Consider the following 23143-nt stretch of genomic DNA (forward strand, 5'->3'; position numbering starts at 1 on the left):
AATACATGTGCTGCAAACATGTTTCCATTGCTCAAGAGTAAGTTCTACTTTTGTAATCCTATTTATACACGACTGCATTGAAATAATGCTGATTTCAGGTTTCACTTCAGTATTTCTCATCCTATGTAACAATGCTAGCTTACCTGTATTGTCAGATCCACTTTCGTATCTGAACCAACAGTTAAATGAACAGAATAAAATCTAATGAATGAGCCAAATGTGTTTGTGGCAAGGCCATGAAATATGTTTCTTGTATATGTAGTTGTACGATGATAAAAAAAAAAGGCAGACACAAGTGCAGTAGAAGAAGCAGCTGTATTTGACTATAAAGGCATCTAATCCAGTGTCTCTACGCAATTTTTATTCATATATTTCAGTGTAAAAAGCCTATATTCTATAGAAAAAAAGGAACAGAAGTTTAACAGAAATCCGAAAATAATTTCTCAAAAGAAAACATAATAATCACAATAAGTCCCCATTCACCGATCATTTTCATTAAAATAGAAACATTATCTCAAGTTGTCTATCTTTTTTCCCTCAAAACAAATATATATACCTTATTTATATATTTATATTTATATGTATTTTCCAAGGCAGTTTGGCATGGCCGACAGACAAAAATGATCATGGCCATATTATTTCATACCTCAACACAAAGTTTAAAAACATCTCAAATGAGGGCTGAAGCTATGACAACAGTTGTTTCGCACCACCAGATAGTGGCGGTCAGGTGACCACGTACAAGATGGCACTGATAAAGAGAGGCAAGCACCCCCACACATGAAACACAAAGCTCTGAGCTTCAAATTAAAGTGTCTTCCCTAAACCAGGTCTGATGTGAAAATCTCCCAGCTAAAAGCACAAGAATGGGACCTGACATGAGGGTCCGGTCATGAGGTGTGTGTGTGGTAGATGGTGTGTGCACTACTGCAGGTCTTTTTCTCCAAAATCCATCTTGTTTTTGCCTCATTATTGTTGCATCATAGCTCTGCGGGTCTGTATATGGCCGTTACAGTCACTGGGATAGTTGATATGCTCTATTCCCTGAATACAATAAGTTTAGGCAAGTATTGAGTTTGTTGGGTGAGGATTTATGCACTTTGTATTACAGGAATCAAGCGTTAGGGTGACAATGTGTACTGTATGTAAAACACTAAGTGTAAAACAAAATATGTAAAACTAAACGTGGAGAGTAAGGAAATGGATGAACGTGAAAGAAAACAATGGCAGGTAAAGGTACAAGAAAGCTCATCTTGGGCTGAAAGGTAGTGATTAAGTGTTCTGTGTGCATGTGTGTGTGTGTGTGTGTGTGTATCCCTGGGTTCTCAGGACCAAGTAATCCCTTCCCATCAATTTCTGTGGGACTATGTAGATCCTCGTTTCTGTAACTCCTGAATAAAGGCTGTGAAAGAACACACAGGAATAAATGAACACAGCAAATAATCACTTGAAAAGGGAAGAAAAATGCAGAGGAAAAATGTATTTTCTTACCTCCAATGATTTCATTCTTAACCTTCTGAAGCTCTTTTCTCACCTCCTCTAGCAGTTCCTAAACATCAGATAGACACACATAAACAAATTCATGTTCAAATGATATTTGTTATATTTAGGTTTTATATATATATATATATATATATATATATATATATATATATATATATACACACACACACACACACACACAGTTGTGCTCACAAGTTTACACACCCCTTGCAGAATCTGCAAATATGTTAATAATTTTAACTAAATAAGAGAGCACATGAAAAACACTTTGTCTTTTGTTTAGTACTGTCCTGAATAAGCGGTTTCACATAACAAATATATATATATATATATATATATATATATATATATATATATATATATATATATATATATCACACATATACTCCAAAAAATAATATGCAATTTTTAAAAATGACCCCATTTAAAGGTTTACATACCATTGATTCTTAATACTTTTTGTAATTTCCTGGATGATCCACAATGATCCTGTATTGGTCCGGAGCAGAACTGCCTGCTGTTCTTCAGAAAAATCCCCCAGCTCTTGCACATTCTTTAATTTTTTCAGGATCTTCTGCATATTTGAACCTTTTCCAAAAGTGACTGTATGATTTTGAGATTCATCTTTTCACACAATCCATCTTTTCATTTTAAATTTAAAATGAGGGACTCACACGCAACTATTACAGAAGGTTTAAATGCTCACCGATGTTCCAGAAGGAAAAATCATGCATTAAGAGCCAGGGGTGAAAACTTTTTGAATTGAAGATCAGGGTGAACTTAACTTATTTTGTCTTCTGAGAAACATGTAACTATCTTCTGTAGCCTCTGAAGGGCAGTACTAAATGAAAAAATTAAATATTTAGGCAAAATAAGAAAAATGTACACATCTCCATTCTGTTCCAATGTTTTCACCCCCTGGATCTTAATGCATGTTTTCTTTCTTCTGGAGCATCTGTGAGCATTTAAACCTTCTCTAATAGTTGCACATGAGTCCCTCATGTTGTCCTCAGTGTGAAAAGAGGGATCTCAAAATCATGCAGTCACTTTCAAATAGGTTCAAATATGCAGAAGATGCTGGAAAACCAAAGAACATGCAGGAGCTGGAGGATTTTTCTGAAGAACAGCAGACAAAACTGTTCAGGACTAATGCAGGACTCATGAACAACTATCCTAAAACAGAAATACAGTCATGGATCATCCAGGAAACGACACACAGCATTAAGATTCACGGGTCATTTCATAAATTCAGTAATTATTTTTTCTTGTGGAGTATATAACAGATGTTTATATATAAAATAGCTTATTCAGGACAGTACCAAATAAAAATAACATGCCATTGACATGTTCAGAATTTAAAATGTCCTCAGTTCTGACCTGCTTAATTCGTTCCATCTCTGACTCTCCTTCTCCACTCTCGGGCTCTGCTGACTGGCTATTGGGTTTCATCCTGAAAATACAGGAAGACAAGTATTTATTAAATAGAAATAGGAAGAAAGAATAGGAAAAATAAGAACAAAAAGGCAAGGCAAAAGCAATGTTCCCTTCACCAACCCTAAATGCAATAAAGCGGTCTAAAGAAGCCCAAAGAGACTTTAAGATTCATTCAAAGGGAAGACCAACATCAAAGTCTCATCCACTTCCATGGCTTCAGCTGGAATGTTATTGCAAAAAGGCTGCTATGAGTGCAGTTCATTTCTATATTCATGCATTCCTTTATCTGAAAAGCAGAAATTCCTCTTTCAATGGAAAAGGTCATATATGAAAATTTCAAGTGGACAAATTTGCAAGAATATACATTTAGAAAAATGCCCATCATCTGTGCACCTCTAACTTCATATTTTGAAGACCAATTTTGGGTGCTAATTCTAATCTAGAGTTAATATAAATCTGGACCAAAAGTGATGCTGTGGTTTAAAGTCATGGATGTGGAGACAGCTTTAATATGGGCTCCTACACAGATCTGGGAACAAAAGAAATATATTCAGTAACAGAGAGCCCCCAGTGGATAATAAGAGCACAACAGCAGAATCAATTAAATGAATCCAAGCCTGAAGGCAATTTCAAAAATCTTCAAAGCATGTAATCCTGTTGAAAAAAGCATGTAATACTGTGACAGTGCTTGCACAGATCTACAGACATTACAGAAAGCCAAAGAGTTTTCCAAAGCCCACAAGTTGAAGCCAAACAAGCTCAGAAACTAAAATCCACCCCAGTCACATGATGGGTCAAGTTAAGTACAGTCTGCCTGAACCAACTGTGTTTGTGTGTGTATGGTATACTTAATCTATCTCTACACTGGTGACAAACTTGCGGACGATCTGCTTAGAAATTACATGTTAGCTAAATCTGACTGATTTTGAGAATGTCCTCAAAAATAAAAGTGCCCCATGAAGTAAAATTATCCTTTCATTGGTTGACTCGATGTCGTGTCAGTAACTGATCTTATGAAAACACCCTCCAGTAGTAAAGACTGTCTTAATCCTGTACAGAATCACACAACTGTTTTGGCTGATGGCACAAACACCATTACCAGGACCTCAAATCGACAGTTTTATTATTTAAAAAAAAAGCGATGTTACCACGTCACTGCTGAGAAAAATTCAGTATTGATGGCATTTTATTACTAAAAGTCAAAGGGCAGTTTTGACACAATTCTGTGTGTGCGCTTCAGTATAGAACTTTGGTTTTAATGCACATCTCGCAGCCAATCAGAATCAAGTATTCAGAAAGACCACAGTAGCCTACAGACCATGGGATATGTAGATGTTTTATAATGTTTTTATGTTTTATTAAGAAAAAATGTAAACTGATCAAAACTGAAAGACTTTTACATTGTTGCAAAACATTTATATTTCAAATAAATAAAGTTCTTTTGAGCATTCTATATAAACAATGCTGAAAAAATATTAAGCAGCACAGCAATATTATAAAAATATGATTAATAATGTTTCTTAAACACCAAATCAGCATTTCAGTGTAATTTCTGAAGGATCATGATATACTGGAGAACGAAGTCATGGCTGCTAAAAATTAAATTACATTTTAAATTACATACTAAAGTATTTCTAAACTGTTTTTTAAACCATATTAATGTTTTCGCAAGATTTTATTTTTTACTGTACTCTTTTTCTAAATTGACCCTTACTGGGCTTAAAGAGACTTTTGAATAGCAGTGTGAGATATATATATATATATATATATATATATATATATATATATATATATATATATATATATATATATATATATATATATATATATATATATATATATATATATATATATATATATATATATACAGTGGGGATCGAAAGTTTGGGCACCCCTTGCAGAATCTGTGAAAATATGAGTAATTTTCAAAAAATAAGAGAGATCATACTAAATGCATGTTATATTTTATTTAGTACTGTCCTGAGTAAGATATTGTGCATAAAAGATATTAACATTTAGTCCACAAGACAAAAAAATTGCTGAAATTATTAAAATAACCCCACTCAAAAGTTTGGGAACCCTTGGTTCTTAATACTGTGTTCTGTTACCTGATGATCCAGGACTGTCTTTCTGTTTTGTGATGGATGTGCATGAATCCCTTGTTTGTTCTGAACAGTTAAACTGAGCAGCGTTCTTCAGAAAAATCTTTAAGGTCCTGCAGATTCTTCAGTTTTCCAGCATCTTTGCATATTTGAACCCTTTCCAGCAGTGACTGTATGATTTTGAGATACATCTTTTCAGACTGAGGACATTTGAGGGACACAAACACAACCTTTTAAAAAGATTCAAACATTCATTGATGCTCCAGAAGGAAACAAGATGCATTAAGAGCTGGGGGGTGAAAACTTTTGGAATTTGAAGATCAAGGTAAATTGTACTTAATTTGTGTACCGGGAAACATACAAGTATCTTCTGTTGCTTACGAAGGGCAGAACTAAATGGAAAAAAATTATATTTCAACAAAATAAGACAAATTTGGCCATCTTCATCATGTTCAAAAGTTTTCACCCCCCAGCTCTTAATGCATCTTGTTTTCTTCTGGAGCATCAGTGAATGTTTGAATCTTTTTAAATAGTTGTGTTTGAGTCCCTCAAATGTCCTCAGTCTGAAAAGATGTATCTCAAAATCATAAAGTCACTCCTGGAAAGGGTTCAAATATGCAAAGATGCTGGAAAACTGAAGAATCTGCAGGACCTTAAAGATTTTTCTGAAGAACGCTGCTCAGTTTAACTGTTCAGAACAAACAAGGGATTCATGCACATCCATCACAAAACAGAAAGACAGTCCTGGATCATCAGGTGACCACACAGAGTATTAAGAACCAAGGGTTCCCAAACTTTTGAATGGGGTTATTTTAATAATTTCAGCATTTTTTTTGTCTTGTGGACTAAATGTTAATATATTTTATGTACAATATCTTACTCAGGACAGTACTAAATAAAATATAACATGCATTTAGTATGATCTCTCTTATTTTTTGAAAATCACTCATATTTTCACAGATTCTGCAAAGGGTGCCCAAACTTTCGATCCCCACTATATATATATATATATATATATATATATATATATATATATATATATATATATATATATATATATACACACACACACACACACGCACTTTATAGAAGCTGCAAGGGGCCATGTGTTACATGATTTTCACAAGATTAAAGGGTGTTCTTGGCCATGATGCAAAGCAATATGTTAAAACCCCTTTTAAACTATGTAATATCAGTGTAATCCATGGACTTGAGTGGTTTACTACTTTATTGCATGTGTAGGTAAATGTGTGTGTAAAAGCAGGGGAACTGGGGATGCCAGCAGTGTTAGTCCATAACCACACGAGAGCATACTGTAGTAAAAATACCTGGTAATTGGGCTAGAGGAAGAGGGTGACTCCAGACCTCTGGGTGCTGAGTTTGTCCTGTTTGAGACATGTACTGTGTATATACTTCACTTTAAATTTAAACTACAGGGCCCTATGGACAGTCACACTCAACAGCTGGAGTTCTTCAAACATCAAACTAATGGAGACAGTGGTGGAACTTGATACAAACAAACTTTTCAGTGCTATGTATAACTAATAAGCATAAAAGAATGTTTACCTGGGCATGGTGGCTGATTTTTCCCATGGTCTCTTAAATTCTGTTAATAAAAAAAAAATCACAGATAATTAGAAAACATTCAATGAGTATCTAAATGTCACAAATCTCGATCATAAATCCATTGTTATCTTACCGCCTGGGCCTTGAGTTTCAGAATCATCCTGAAGATCATCAGGCAATGGAAAGGAAACAGACCAAGAGGAGAATGAAAGAGTGTTTCCTCAGCGTTCAGTATTAGTGCTGGCTTTTCCAGTCTAACTCAATTTTAGTACTTACATTTACAGGAATACAGGCTATATTCAATCTCAAGTCTGTAGACAACATCTTTAAGTAACTTAACACTTTGGCATGCACTTTAAATGGTCGATTTACATGAAAGTTACGAGGAATTTTACAGGAACTTTTTGCAGGATTTTTCCCACAAACAAATACCACTCTGCAGCCAATTTCAGTGATCAACTCAATGTCTACTATTAAGAGAATGTTAGACTTTCAAAAAAAAAAGAAGAACATTTGATAATTCCAGTCACAACTAGATGAGTAAAGTTTGAAAAACTTTACATTGGTTTAAAAAAAGCCTAGCAAGAACGCTTGAAATAGTTTTAAAAGCTTGCAATCTGAAAATTTTCAGTGTTGAGTAGTTTAAAAGTTAAAATAGTTTTAAAGATTAAAGTTTAAATGTTTTCAAGGCAATACAGTCTATCAAGAAAAAAAACAGATATAAATGTACAGGTACAAAAACACATTCCTAGGGTACCTGGTGTGGTTGCTGGGCTGTTTCTAGCATGACTTGCATGTTGCTAGCATTTTTCTAACATGGTTATCATGTTGCTAGCATGATTAATGTATTACTAGCATGGTGTTATCATAATTAACAAGTTACTAACATGTTGCTAGCGTGATTCTAGCATGATAAGCATGTTGCTAGCATGATGTTAACATTTTATTATCATGATTACCAAGTTTACTAGCATTGTTTCTAACATGATTAACATATTTCTAGCATGGTGTTATCATGATTCTAGCATGATTAGCATGTTACTAGCATAATGATAGCATGTTTCTATCATGTTTAACATGTTGCTAACATGTTTCTAGTGTGATCAGTAAGTAACTAGTATTTTGTTAGCATGATTCTAGCATGATTAGAATATTACTACCATGATTTTAGCATGATTATGTTACAAGCATAATTCTAGCATGATTAACACGTTACTAGCATAATTATAGCATGTTTATATCATGTTTAACAAGTTACTAGCATATTTCTAGCATGATTAGCAAGTCATTTACAATTTGTTAACATGTTTCTAACCCGAGTAGCAAGTTACTAGCATGTTTTTAGCATGATTAGCAAGTTACTAGCATGTTAACATGATAAGCAAGTTATTAGCATGTTGTTACTATGATTCTAGAATGATTTGCATGTTACTATCATAATACTAACGTTCCTAACAAAACCAGAAAGAGACTTGCATGTCACTAGCATAATTCGCAAGTGACTTGCATGTCACTAGCATAAATCGCAAGTGACTAGCATGTCACTAGCATGAATAGCAAGTGACTAGCATGTCGTTAACATGCCTAGCAAGTTGCTAACATGTCATTAGCATGTTTCTAGCATGCTTCTAGCATTATTAACAAGTGACTAGCATGACTAACAAGTTATTAGTATTTTGCAAGCACGATTATAGTCACTAGAACGTCGCTAACATGTTTTTAGCATGTTACTAGAAGGTTTAACAAAGTTGCTAGCATGTTTCTAGCGTGATTAGCAATTTACTAGCATGTTGATAACATGATTACGAAGTTCACTAATATGTGGCTAGCATGATTATCATGTTACTAGCATGATTCTAGCATGATTCTCATGTTACTACCATTATGCTAATATGTTAAACAAGTTACTAGCATGTTGTTAACATTAACAAGATGATTAGTAGTTACTAGCATGTTTCTACCATGATTCTAGCATGTTACTAGCTCTAACAAATTACTAGCTTGTTGTTGAAATGATTTACGAGTTACTAACATTTTGTTAACATATTTCTAGCATGATTAGCAAGTAAGTAGCATGTTTCTAGCATGATTAATGTTACTAGCATGATGCTAACATGTTTTGCTAGCATGTTTCTAGCATGATTTGCAAGTATATAGTATGTTTCTAGCATGATTAGCAAGTTATTAGCATTTTGTTAGCATGTATCTAACATGATTAGCAAGTTACTAGCATGTTGTTAACATGATTAGCAAGTAACTAGAAGTTTAGTTTAGGGGAAAAAACACAAATGCTTGTCTGTGGAATTGACAAAATGATCCATAATGAGCCTGAAAAGATGGAAGGTGTTCATACATTATTGGGCTCCTCTGGTTTAGGGGGCGCCTTCTCCCCTTTATCTGCTGCTTTTCTCCTGTGCCAACAGACACAATGACAACAGTAAGTTCTAAACACATCAGTCATTTACAGCACATCTTCACACACAAGGCAAAGAGTTCAAAGAATAGTATGGGTTATTTACTACTCAAAGTCTAAAACTTTATCAGTAGCACAATGTCCCTCTAATGAAAGCTCATTACACCCAAACACTGATGGATTAAAAAGAACAGTCCACATACACGGATCACATCAAATATGGTAAATAGAAGCTTAAATATGCATGCTTGACATGCAAGAGCAAATGAGGTTGGTTCTCACATTATGCAAGTACATTTGAGCTTCTGCAAGAACTAGTGAAAATTGTTCTCAAGTGTCATAAAAAAGTACAAGCATGTTTGAAATTCTGTTTACCATTTTTGACGTGATTTACTTATTTATTCATCATTATTAATAAGAGAATAAAAGCCTCAATTAAATCTTTTCCTTTTATAAAGAGGCCATGTCTCTTCAGAAGACGTATGTATAATGTCTTTATGAATTTTTTTGAAGTGATTTTTTTTTTCTACTGACCGCCGTGCTAGAATTGCGCTCATCTCTCCCATCAGGCCTCCTCCTCCGCTGGGCATAGACACACTGCTGCGGTTGCTGTCTGCTTTAGGAGCTGGTGCCACACTGGCCGCAGCACTGCTGCCACCTCCTCCTCCACCACTACCAGCATCATCCTGCAGGAGGAAGCACTGAGTCAATAACAGCAGCCAGGAACCAATGTGGTGGACATCATGGGAAAACAGGCTCCACATTTTAACTACTCAACAAGCTAAATAAGTAAATTTATATGAAATGTCATCTTTGTGAATGGATTTATTAGCCTGTATTTGTTTTTGTTTTACATAAAGTATTAAGTATTTACGAATAAATGTAAAAGATTGTAAACGTAAACGTTTTAGATTTCCCAGTGTTTCATTGTCTGCGTTCTCCAACATGAAATACTGATTTGATCACATTTCTTTCTTAAAACATGTTTAACATACACACACAAGCCAAGGAGTTTAAGGAGCATAACAGGTTAAAATAAACTTCTGCCTCTAAAAAGGAATTAAATTTTCAGGTGATGTCACCAAGACTGTAAATAACATTACCAGGAAGTGACTCATTGCTTTGACATCTGGATATCCTCTTACTGTGATTCTCCCTCATTGTCTCACCTTGGGCACTTTGCGGAGTTTAGCACCTGCCAGGGCAGCAGCGAGACCACCGTCACCTGGTCCTCCTCTCTCGCCTCCACCTCCTCCTGAAGAGGGCAGAGGAGGAGCAGGTGGAGGTGGAGCTCCTCCTCCCATGGGAGGAGGTCCAGGTGGTGGGGGAGGTCCAGATGGAGGGGGCCCAGGAGGAGGTGGAGGTCCAGGGGGAGGTGGAGGACCTCCAGGGGCCAAAGGTGGTGCAGGAGGAATGACTACTGTTGAACAAAAGCACAATTTTTAATTTGTCAAAATTAGTCATCTCAGAAACAAAAGGTAGAAATTGTTTTAACCAATATTTTTTGCAAATAATGTTAATAAACATTAATCATCCTTTAATGATATGCTCTATTTAAAGCTGCCGTTCGTAATTTTATTTGGTTTAAAATAATCAAAAATCAATATTTGAGCAAGTAAATAACCAGCCAGTGTACAAAACTATTGCCTTACTTTAGCCCGATTCACAACAGTTAGATTATAATAATGTTTTCTAATAATGTAATGGCACTGCGTCATTACATCATGTCTGTAAACATAAAGAAGTTGTCCCGGCTACTAGGCTATCGCATGTGAGGTGGACCCTTTAATCATAGCCTGTTCCCACAGCAGCTGGAATAATTATATGTAAAAAAATAATAATAATCATTTTGATGGCGGATTGTAATCAAGAAAGATTATATGAAACACGTGAATTAAAATAAATTATATTTCAGTTTTAAATGTGCTTCTGTATATAGTTCTATAGCTAATTTTACATAATGATTTCAATATTTGTTCCTTATTAAATGAATAAGCTTTTTTTCCCTTCTGGTGCCTGAAATGGAATAATTTTGGTCAATATTTTGCTGAATGTGTTTTTGTGCTGGTAGTGCTGGCACCTTGTCTGGTTTAGGAATATAATGGGTAAATATTGATGACAATAAACCCGCCAGTAGGGGACAGCAAGTCCATGTTTTAATAAATGATATAGAATCCAACGATTTGTTCAAAACGGCTGATTCAGATAGAAGCTAAACAAATGAGTCCATCTGAATGGACTGTGGAGTCACTTGTTCACCTGATTCGTTCAAAATCTGATTCATTCAAGGAGCGAAACACCGTGTTGTTATGCACTGTTTTATAAAATTAATAGCACATTTGTGCTCATGCATAAATTACAAGATATTCAGAGAAGTACATTGCTTGTGCAAACTAATATAAAAACGTAAAGTGTCAAACTTTTTTTCTGTTATTGCTTGAATTATAAGGGCATTCTAACTGTAATCTAACAGGCTTCATCGCGTAGTGAATGCTTTTTTACTTTCAAGAAACTTGTTTTTGTTTGTTTTTTGCAAAGTCGGTGACTTTATATATATTAGCTCTACTATCGCCTCTCAATCCGTCTCACATACAGCACAATAACAATGTTGGGGAATGTCTTTAAATTACAAAAAAATAGACTTCTGTTTTCTTCTTTTTAAAGTAATTCAAAAGTTGCACATGAACCATTTTCGCAAAACAATGCGCAAAATGGAAAGGGGGAACAAGCAGCTTGTTACAGTACAGAGTTCTGATTGGCCAATTGCCGCTGTTTAGTTTGTGAATTATCGTAAGTAATTTATAGATTTAATTTGCATGGTAAGTTTTAAATAATACACATTATTCTAAAGGGGATAGTTAGGGGGGATGGTGGTTTTACCAAGGGGATGCCATAAGCCCTGATGATGATATGTAAAGCACTTTGGCCAATGTCTGTTCCTTTTAAATGTGCTGTACAAATTAATAGAATAGAATATCATTAAAAAAAAAAAAAAAACATAGTTGGTCTCTACTTGTAGAAGACAGCAATGATCTAAAGCAAGATACAAAATAATCTTGTCTGTTGTTGAGGTTAAACACTTTCAACTGACCTGAAGCTGCTTGTCGTTCTCTTTCTTGTCTTTCCCTTTCCTGTCGCTCTCTCTCTTGTTTCTCTCGCTCCAGCTGCTCCATCCTCTGTTGTTCTAATCTGCAGTAAAAGACAAAGTCATTGCAATTATTTTGACACTGCAATTTGAAATTAGATTTGTGAGTTGATCAGGTAATAATTAATTAAACGAAACAAATTGTAAAATAAAATCTAAATAAAACACTAAAAATAATATTTAAATTTAACTGCATGTCTTGTGACCAATATCAAAGAAATACAAACTTGAAATTTGTTGATAAATTACTGAAAATGTAACTTAAAGGTGTTACTTCAAGTAAATAAGTTAGTGGGTTTTAATAGAATAAATGAAGTCTGATTTATTTATGACATTATGATTAAAAATTACAAGGTAAAAAAAAATTTAAGATGTATATATGGACATTAAATCCCATGACGTGCATGTCATGCCAAGTAATTCATTGTTGTCAAATATAACGAGTTCACACAGGCTTCTTGATTTTTTTGTTGACTCTTGAGTTGAAGTCCAAAGCAGTAAATTCAATAGGAGCAACCTATAGTCTGTCACTTAACTTAATTTTACAGTAGATGTGGGATGAGATGCCGATTATTTGGTGGGTTTACATATTTTAAATCACTCTGAGATGCCTCAAATGAACCCGTGTATATAAAACGTGACTTCATACTTGAAACATTCTTGCAAACATAGAAAAACAAATAATGAATACTCTCTGTAGCAACACTTACAAGACTAAAATGTCAAGTTTCATGTCAAGTCAAGCCTCTCTGAGAGCCATTCAAAACATTTCAGTCAAGTCAAGACATGAGTCAACTAGCTCCATGTAAAGTCTTTATCAAGGTAACCAAAACAACTAGACAGGAAAAGAGAGAGAGAAAGAAAAAGAGAGAGACGAGTGCAGCATGTTCTGGAATTACAGTCTCATTCCAGATTTGGTGATTTGGAAAATAATTTCAGTTTTCTACTGCTTCCAGGGATATTAACACAAAATAGTTCACATATACATAAGGTCACATCACTGCGGACTGCGTCAAACACTTGTTACATGTTTAATATTTTAGTTTTTTTTTCCACTGACAAAACAGATTGTTTTGCTGTAACCTGATTTTTTTTCTTCTTATAAACATTATTATTAATGATAATAAACAGATAGTAAATTAAATTCATAATGTCCTACTCATAGCTACTCATACCAAATGCATTCATGTACAGAAGCCTGAAATTGCATTAATAATTTTGCAAGAGCATTTTTATGCTATTAGTAGTACACAAATTGTGTGCAGTGCCGCAACTTTTGGAGCTTGTTTTAAACCAGCAGTAAAGGTATGGCCACATTTGTGAATTTTTGTCAGGATTCAATTGCCAAAAAAATTTCTCTATGGGGAAATATTTAAATGACTGGATTTCAATCCCAAAAAAATGTGACCAGTAAATGTGAACTTGTTTTTAGGCAGAAAACGTTTGCCAGAAGAACCCTTTTAACCAATCAAATAAAAATATGGTAACTTACCACAGCTGTGCTGTAGTTATAAAAGTGTCCATAATTTAAATTGAGTCTGATTTAAATCAGAGATGTGGAATAGTGATTAACAGACTGTGTGAGCAATATGATTATTTAAATATGCCCATTTATTTTTTATCTGCTTTATTATTAAGCTGCCAAATAATTGCAAAAATACAAAAAAATAAAAATAAAATACAATTTAAAGTGTGAAAAGACATCAGTGTTTCATTTTTTTAACCAGCAGTTTTGCAGACTGAAAGAAGAGGAGAATGAGGAAGGGAAGAAGAGGATTTAAGTGTCAGAAGGCCGGATCCGGACTTCTGAACCATCACTTGAGGGGCTCACGGAAAGCTAAATACTTGAGCGTTAATACCAGTAATCCCTGGAGAGTGTGTGCTTGTGTCTATGTGTGTGTGCCTGTGAAAGTGAGGTCAAAGACTGACCAGGGGAAACCATGACTTCAGGCAATTCACACGATGCCACAGGAAGTGAACAAAAAAAAAAAACATTTTGTTATGTATACCACTACAAATAATCCCTGGTTTGTACCTTCTCTGTTGTTCCAGCTCTTCTGGGGATGGTCCATTGGACACGGGTCGTGTGGGGTAACCTAAAGACAATGCAGCTGTAATAGGTTGTATTTATTTTTTTCCATTATACATTAAAGGGACAGTTCACACAAAAAATGAACATTCTGTCAGTAATTACTCAGTCTCATGTTGTTACAAACCCATAAGATCTTCATTCACCTTCGTAATAAAAATTACGATAATTTTGATGAAGTCCAAGAGCTTTCTGACCCTGCATAGAGAGCAACACATCTACCATGTTGAAGGCCCAGAAAGGTAATAAGGACACAGTTTAAAAACCTTAATTTTATGAAGATACAAGTCTTTATTTTTGTTTTCTTTGCTCAAGAAAAGTATTCTCACAGGGTCATAAAATTATGGTTAAACCACTGATGTGAAATGAATTATTTAAGCAATGACCTTACTACCTTTCTGGACCTTGAATGTGGTGTTTGCATTGCTGTCTATGCAGGGTCAGAAAGCTCTCGGATTTCATCAACGGGTTTAGAACGACATGAGGGTGAGTTATTAATGACAATTCTCATTTTTGGGTCAACTAGCCCATTAAAAAAATATGCTTTGTCACAATGGTGTGAAAATGTGCATGTGCATTACCTCCATCAGACGAGGAGTTGAGAACCTCGAGCGCATGCGTCATGCCATTGGCGAACAGCACTGCATCTTCCTTGGTGCCAAAATTTAGTCCCCACACCTGCCGAGCGTCCCGCCACTGGTGGAAGTTTGGCGTCGCCTGATTATATTTTAATCCTTTTACAATTGGACAGTTTATCACAACCTGTACAGAAGACACAAGAGTCAAAATGTAAGTCATAAAACACAAATACACAAGTGAAGATTCTCTTTCATGCTACAGTCAATTCGAGAAGTTCATTATTCTTTTTGACACTCATTTTAGTCTCAAGTGAATTAATATTATTTATTTCTTTTTATAAATGTAACACATAGAGACTAATAATTTAATACACCTCTTGAGATAAACATTTTTTTTAGTTCATGGATTTATTTAATTTATTTTTTGTGGGGCTTTTTATGGCAATAATATAATTAGCTGTTGGGATTTATTTATTTATTTACATACAAAGAAGTCATAAAATTTTAAGAATACAAGATTTGAAAAATGTCAAATTAAAGATGCGTTCTTGTGTTTAAAAGAGCAACCGAAAGAAATCAAAATACAGGGTTCTCAAGGTTCATAAAAAAAAAAACTTAAAGATGTAATATAAGTGTAAACTGGCCTTAAAGCTAGTGACAAACATATGTTCAGCCATATGAAATATATAAACAATATTTATCTTTAAACTCACTTTTCTAAAGAATTTGCTCTGCCATCATAAATATTGTGTTAAATGATCTACAGAGATCCACTTTTCTGCATAGTTTAGCTCTACCCCTAATCAAACACACATGAACATGCTAATCAGTGTCTTCGGGATCATAAGAAAATCACAGGTAGGTGAGTTTGATAAGGGTTATAGCTAAACTCTGCAGCAGATTTGCCCTCCAGGGCAAGATTTGAGGAACCCTGATCTACATCATGGTGATTTTCTCAGCAAACATGTGATTTTTCTTTAAATCAATCCTAGAACAAGTCATCTAAGAACTTAGCAAATATTTAGATTAACATATATTTGAATGTGCCAAAAGACTTTCTCCTACCCGCCCTTAAACTTCAAGCCCAAAGCTCAAACAGATTTGTTAACTTTTTGCATATTGCAACAGAAATAAAAGCTTGTTTAACAGATTATCCAGGAGGTGGCTCCACGTCTACGGAACGCATGAGTGAGTGTGTGAGAGATCGAGTGTATGCGTGTTCTCCTTTAGTGAATGTGCTGACACATCGTTTCTCTGTTTATATTACAATCATGAATTCCACAAAGTAGAGCGGAGGAAGAGAAAAGGGAAGAGAGAGAAGAAGTAAATGCCCCAAAAAAAGTTGAACATGACAGCAAAAAAAGAAGCAGTGCCATCAAAAATACAGAATAGCAGACACTACACAGAAAGAGACAAAAGTCACTGAGTCATTCAGACAAAGAGAAATGAGTTCGTGGATCAGACAGATGGAGTGTGGAGAGGTAGAGTCATGGGAATGGGGGAGGAGGGCCTAACTGGCACAGGAAATGGTTTGGCTATCTTACAGGAAACAACATCTACTTTAGTAGTAATCTCTGGGGAGCATTCGTGTCTGTGCGTATAGAGGACGACAGTGCTGGGAGGGAAAGAGAGAACTCAAGACAGAGGGATGCAGGTGATGGATGGACTTTAAACACAGAGACAGAAATGAGATTCTAGCAGTTAGAGCAATATTTCTTCTTATCATACATTTCAAATAAATTATTATAAATGTTGAAAACATTTTTCATGAAATTGTTTTTATTTATTTGAAATAGAAATCTTTTATCAAATGAATGTATACTTTCTAAAAAAAATAAATAAACTGGTATATAACTACTTTCTTATGTCTTATTTTGATGCTTTATATTCCAGTATGCACTCTTACAGCAGTAGAGTCGTTCTGCTAAACTTCTCTGCCTTGAGGGGAAAATATTATGTGGGTCTGGAATGACTTGAGGGTCATTAATTGAATTATTTACATTTTTGGGTTAAACTATACCTTTGCCATCATTAAGATAAACACAGTATTAGACTGTACCCTAACCCTAACCCTAATGTATGTACTGTCGGTCTTCAGATTTATTCTGAAAGACTATTATAAGTGTGAGCTTGAGGCAAAGTTTGAAAAGACCTGTTTTCCAGTTATCCTGAATGTGTCGGCCCTCTGCAGTGCTAGCTTCAAAGAAAAATGGTTTGTTTGTCTGCAAGCCCACGCTGCATCTGGCCGACTGTAGTTTGTTTACCTGCTGGTCGGCCTGCATCTTTCGTCCCACCACTCTGAAGCCGTTAATGCTGGGGTTGTGGTAGATTTGGACCCTGCTGAAAGCTTGGGCACCCGTGCCTGCCGGGACCCACTTCTTATCAGCATCATTGTAGATCATCACAGTGGCCCGTGCCTGACAGATACTTGATTCACTGTACATAAGAAAGAAAGAGAGAGATGACATTAAATACATTTACAGTGTATGCATACAGTAAACCTTCTTTTTAAAGGGGTCGTATGATGCGATTTCAAGTTTCCATTTCTCTTTGGAGTGTTGCAAGCTGTTCGTGTATGGATAAGATCCCTAAAGTTGCAAAGACTAAGGTCTCAAACAGTTAAGACTCGTCCATGCCCTACTAAAACGCCTCGTTTAAACACGGCCCCAATATGTCTGTCACAATGTAGGAAGATTTGCATAATGCCGCCCAAATGTTCATGCAAAGAAAGATGGCGCAACTTTGATTTTCGCTGTTGCCACCGCCGCCATGTCTTTGAGATGCTGTTTCATTGTGAAAGCAAAAATACTTTGTTTGGCCTTCTAGAAAAGGACGCAATTTAAATTAGTGGTTAGGTTGTATTTACAACACTCTTTCAGAACAGTCCAACCCAAATATTCATATGTGTGCAGCACATTTTATGGAGGACTGTTTCCTGATCCTGGGAGAGAAGACTACAATGTCTGTTCTGACTCACAGTCTGTAAATACATTTACATATTTAAAGGATTTGTCACTGATGATTCAAATGCTAGTTTTGAGCAGTGTAGAGTACCGCTTGTTGTTTGTCATTTCTCCGATCACAAATGCAGACATGGTTTTAGGTTTACACGGCATGATGCAATGCAACATGTAAAAAGACAGTACAAGTCATTTTAATCTGTGATTATGTCCCCACTGGATGCTACAAATGGCTCGTTTGTAATGGGTTTTATTGTTATTGTCTCATCTCGCCAATGTTCTGACCAGGACACACATCACAGTATGGTAAGGGACGTAACATTTCCATCACACGCTTGAGGCATTCACAACACACTGGATAGCTGGCCAATCAGAGGACACCTTGCTTTTCAGATCGATGAGCTTAGCAACATATGACCCCATTAAAACTGCAAGATAGGAGAGAAAAGCGAAAGAGAAACAGGCATTTTTATACTTGGAAAAGGATGACAAACAAAGGGGGAAGAGAGACTGAGATAGTATGAACAAAAAGACAAGTGTGGTTAGAAATGTGTGAGGTAGGAGAAGTCGGTCTGATCGAAACAAGCCAAGCAAGTACCAACAATGGGGGCAGACAAAGACAGGAAGTGCTCAACATGCTGCTGCTAAGGGGAGAAAGCAGCTTCTAGAAACATATTGGCCATGTATCACATTACCACACATAACTTTACAAACAGAGCCAGTTCTTAAGGTTTGAATGGAAATTTTGTTGTTTACATGTTTGGATGCATATGTGTGGCGCTTTCAAAATAACAATTTGGGTGAGTTGAGGTTGGCCAATTTGGATTGTTTGATGGCTGATGGTTACATCTTAGAGAGCAAGATGGCTGATAATCGATATATAAAGCCAGTACAGGCCTATATGATAACACACCATTTAATTTGCTGAAAAATGCAGCATCTCTTTTTTTTTTTTTGCTGAATTCAAATAGGTTAAACTGTCCTTCAAAATAAGGTCACAGTAGTACTGTTCGTGGTCAAAAATGAATGGGAAACAAATTTCATTTAGAGGAAACATTTGGTACAGTGACCAAAATTTTACTGGAAACTCTTGGTGGAATGTTTTATATATCAACCTCAAATTTGAAACATAACATGTTTCGACCTAAGGCTTTGATTTTCACACAGTTTACAACAGTTTAAAGATCAGGACATCAGATTAAATTAGGGCTGCCCTTGACTAAGGATTTTTCTTTGTCGAATAGTAGTCATTCATTTTAAGTATTAGTCGACTATTCGCACGTTTATTAACCTGTTAACCTGACCCCCCCCATTATGGGACTCACAGCTGAAAGTGCCCTACCTAATTTAAAATTGCAACAATTCCTTACTTATGTTTGTTACACACACAATTTTGGTGTCTTTGGAAAGAAGACCCTTTGGGCTTTACTTTTTATCAACCAGAGCTGATAATGCTCAAAAAACGTTATAGACACTGAAGTGCCTTGAAATAAAATTGTACCACACTGAATTTTTTTTTATTTGATAAAAAAATACATGAAATCAGTCCTGGAGCAATCTAGACAAGTAATGGGTTGCAAGTCACATGCCTCATGAGTTTCTATTTCAAATCTGAAGAAGATACCATGACAAATAAGATTCCTGAAACCATTTTCCTGATACTATGTCTAGTGCAGCATTTACTAAATTTTCTGCTCATATAGTCAATCATCATGTGTTGACGTGCTGGTCACAAGTTATAGAGATGGTAATCATACAAATGCACCATAAAGTCAATAATCACACTCTATTCATATAGACACATTGCTAGCTGTGATTAAACAAATAATAGCGAACTTATTTGCACTCAAAGAGATGGTTATCATGCAGATACAGTCACATTCAAAATAAAACACACAAATGATAAATGTTGAAAAAAAAAGAACGAAAAAAGCGATCGCTAAGTTATGCCTCCATCAGATGACAGGTGCGTCACAGAAAGCGTCACAAGCCGTCACAAGAGAGTGCCAGAATTCAAATAAACAATCTTCCACCTATCCTTCACTTTTTTTACAGGATCTTCTCATTCTGTTTGTGACACTGTATGCTACAAAATCATGCAGTTTTTTTCTACCAAGATGCAGTTTCTGAGTGCGAGTTATTCCATAACCGACACAAACAATACTGTCGCTGAAGAACTGAAATGTAAACAAAGGAATTATGATCCATATTACAATGTTATTGCTTCATTGGACTAAATGTGCTCCATGAGATGTCATTTAGTGGACCCTTATCTTTCTAACTAAACCAGGATTTACAGCTGTGGATGCGTTTATGACTCGTTATTACGACGAATCTGGTATGTACTGTGTTTTGATTCTTCATGTTTTGATATGTACTGCTTACACGAATTATGCAAATACATTCTTTATAAGCTTTTCATTGAAAAACAGCGATCTGTCGTCGATGCTTCAGGCTTATATCTTTATGATGATATATAGTTTGTCAAGTTTAATTTTGTCCAGTTTCATTTTATCTATTCGTAAACATTGACGTGCAAACAAAGAGCATTCAGTATGCCAGTATCCAGGTGTTTGTTAACAGGTTAATAAACCATTTAAATCATTATATTTAGCCTTCGACCAATATTGTTTTTTTGTTGTTGTTGTTTTGTTTTTGTTTTGTTACAGCCAATGCCTAGGGGGCAGCCCTAGATTAAATATTCACTTAGTTTTTTTCTTTCTTACGTTTGGTTAGGTTTCTAGCGTGTAGTCTTCACAGAAGAGAGGGGTGGGGTTGAGCAGAGACATGCACCAAAATGCGTTGCTGTGAACAGAGCTGTTTAGGTAAAAACGGTGTTGTTTTACAAGACCATTGGGGAATTTTAACTAAAGTATGTTACAGACATATCATGAAGACCCAAAAGAATCATACCAACTTGTGGAAAAATGGGCATCCAATGTCCCCTTTAAGTTGAACATTTCATTTTCAGGTCTATGCCTAAAAAGTGGTTAACATAAATGTATCAAATATTCCATAAATATAATTTTGAATAGAGGTCAACCGATATGTGTTTTTTACTGGCCAATGCCAATATTTAGAAATCAGGGCAGCCAAAGGACGATATATGATGCCAATTGTTTTGGCTGATTTAATTTTTCATCTCATAAAAGTGAGTTTAGCAATCACTAAAGGTAAGTGCAAAAAATACAGGTTTCACTTTTTTTTTGGCTGAACGAATCAGAAATCCACTGATGGTGAATGGTTAAAACACAGCTGGATTTGTCTTTCCCAACAAACATATACAAACAAAGACAAGGATATCACTGAGCAAGCGCTGTAATGTCAAACTGACATCACCTTGCTTGTGGTGTGCACATTTATGCCTGGACTATTTATAATGTCTCTAAGAAATAGATTGGACACACAAACAAATGTTAATTCAATTGAATCCTTTGACCTACACTCACAATCAACTAAAGGCAGAATTCTGGAGTCTTCTATATAGAGAAAGGCGACAATGAATAGACGTTTATAGATGTTTCATAAACACAATTAATCGAATTTCTAATCCTGATTACAATTATGGATGCCACAATTATGTAATCAAAGCTGCAATTAATCGATCAGAGTCCACTTATGTTCTTCTTCGTGCTTAATATGCTTTGTTTTCCTTCTACGTGTTATCTTCAGGGTTTTTCCCCATTCAATTTTAGTTTTAGTATAACATTATTATACCATTCATATTTTTACCTTAGCATTTAAAGAAGAAAGCAATCCGATGTATAGTTGACATTTGAGGCTTAATCGTAATTAAACTAATTTTGGAACAAAATCTTAAAATATTTTTTGTTTCACAGCATAATTTGACAAAAATACAGCTCTGATGGAAATGACCAAATAAATTTATTGTTTACAAATTTTCTTTGTGTTCTTGTGCTTCTTCACTGACAGTTGTGTTGAAATGGTAGCCAACTACACTAACATTTGATAAAAGCTTATCAGGGCTAAACTGTTTGTCGAGAGGGAAATGACCACAACTTATTATGCTTAAAAATATGTTTAGATTTTCATACATTTTGAATGACTAAATATATGTAAAATTGATTTTCAAATCATAAAAGGCATTTATAAAAGGCACTGAAAAGCAAACATTTTTTATAATGTATCAAATAAACAGTATTATAAAAATGAAATAAAAATGCCTGTGACATAAGTGACCAAAGACACTTATATTTAAAGGTTTTCTTCATTTTTTTTCTCCCTCATGTTTTGCAAACTGTGATACGATCTCCTCTTCTTGTGACTTCACAATCAGAGGCCACAGCCTACTTCCTGCTCCAAGAAATGCCAAATAAGGACAGACTCTACAGCCTGCTGAGTGGTTTTTGTGCGCACACACGCACACACACACACACACACACACACACACACTCCTCGTGCCCAGATGTTGATTGCTATTGGAGGGGAGCTTAGGTTAACCAGATGGAAGGAAAGATGGGATAACAGCAATCACAGAAAGAACAGAGGATAAGTGAAGGAGGAGAGAGATCAGGATGAGCTTGGCTTAGACTCAACCGTCCAGTTATGAGAAATAAATACATTTTTAATATGGGAAGGCCGAGCTGGAACTAGGGACGAAACTGAGTGTGTGCAGTGAATTATTAATGAAGAGAAAGGCATGCACGCACACACACACATACTGTACATAAACAATTGCCTTCATGGACAGATAACAAGCAAATGCACACTGTATGAAGCAGTCATGACAGTAACTAAATCCATACATATAAAACAGATCTAATACATTCACAACATAAACATTATTCCCTCTGACCCAATGCAAAAACGGGCATACAGAAAATGTACATTTTACATTGTATCCTGCAAACAATAATTTGCTATTTTTTGTATTATTATCATTTTTTGGTAGGGACAGATACAATAAAGATATGAAACTGCAATCACAGTCATCCCATGCATGAATCATAGTGTTTGATCTGAAGCTAACTTGCAACACTTGTTCCTATGAGGGCTTTTATAAAAAATTAAATAAAAAGTATATATATATATATACACTCATTATACACTCATAGTGACAAATCACTATATAAATATCAGTACATAAGTTTCAGTTGTGCTTTCAGTAACCCAATTTGTGCAAAGTTTAAGTACGCAGCTCTCTAAAAATGAACTGCAATTTAACTACATAACAGACTGTCACTAGTTTAAATATATATGACACTCTACTACAGAACCACAAATTGCCAGTTTCCTGGGAATGAAGGAGTTAACAGGAAACTGCAGAGCATGGCTGAAGAAATGTCTGTATAAGGCTGTGCAGACAGCTGCCCTTGAACACTAACAAGTAGAG

The 23143-nt window shown here is 35.3% G+C and overlaps 1 protein-coding gene across 4 annotated transcripts in view; it reads right to left on the minus strand.

Annotated features, from left to right (window-relative positions):
• Positions 1-296: 296 nt before the first annotated feature.
• The window catches only part of vaspb (vasodilator stimulated phosphoprotein b), a 39380-nt gene continuing 16533 nt past the window's right edge, over positions 297-23143 (minus strand). Inside the window, exons 2-14 of one of the 4 annotated variants that reach the window (XM_026287882.1) lie at positions 17095-17266; positions 14834-15014; positions 14199-14259; positions 12110-12207; positions 10188-10438; positions 9553-9704; positions 8959-9016; positions 6739-6766; positions 6606-6645; positions 6368-6424; positions 2881-2953; positions 1492-1549; positions 297-1402 (exon numbers count right to left, since the gene is read on the minus strand). In XM_026287882.1, coding sequence (XP_026143667.1) covers positions 1365-1402; positions 1492-1549; positions 2881-2953; positions 6368-6424; positions 6606-6645; positions 6739-6766; positions 8959-9016; positions 9553-9704; positions 10188-10438; positions 12110-12207; positions 14199-14259; positions 14834-15014; positions 17095-17266 — 1267 coding nt within the window. In that variant the 3' untranslated portion in view covers positions 297-1364. Of the gene's footprint in view, positions 1403-1491; positions 1550-2880; positions 2954-6367; positions 6425-6605; positions 6646-6738; positions 6767-8958; positions 9017-9552; positions 9705-10187; positions 10439-12109; positions 12208-14198; positions 14260-14833; positions 15015-17094; positions 17275-23143 lie in introns of those variants that run through there. The other 3 variants (XM_026287884.1, XM_026287881.1, XM_026287885.1) reach the window with 3 other exon arrangements.

This window comes from Carassius auratus, chromosome 18, assembly GCF_003368295.1.
Source record: "Carassius auratus strain Wakin chromosome 18, ASM336829v1, whole genome shotgun sequence".
NCBI classification, from domain to species: Eukaryota; Metazoa; Chordata; class Actinopteri; order Cypriniformes; family Cyprinidae; genus Carassius; species Carassius auratus.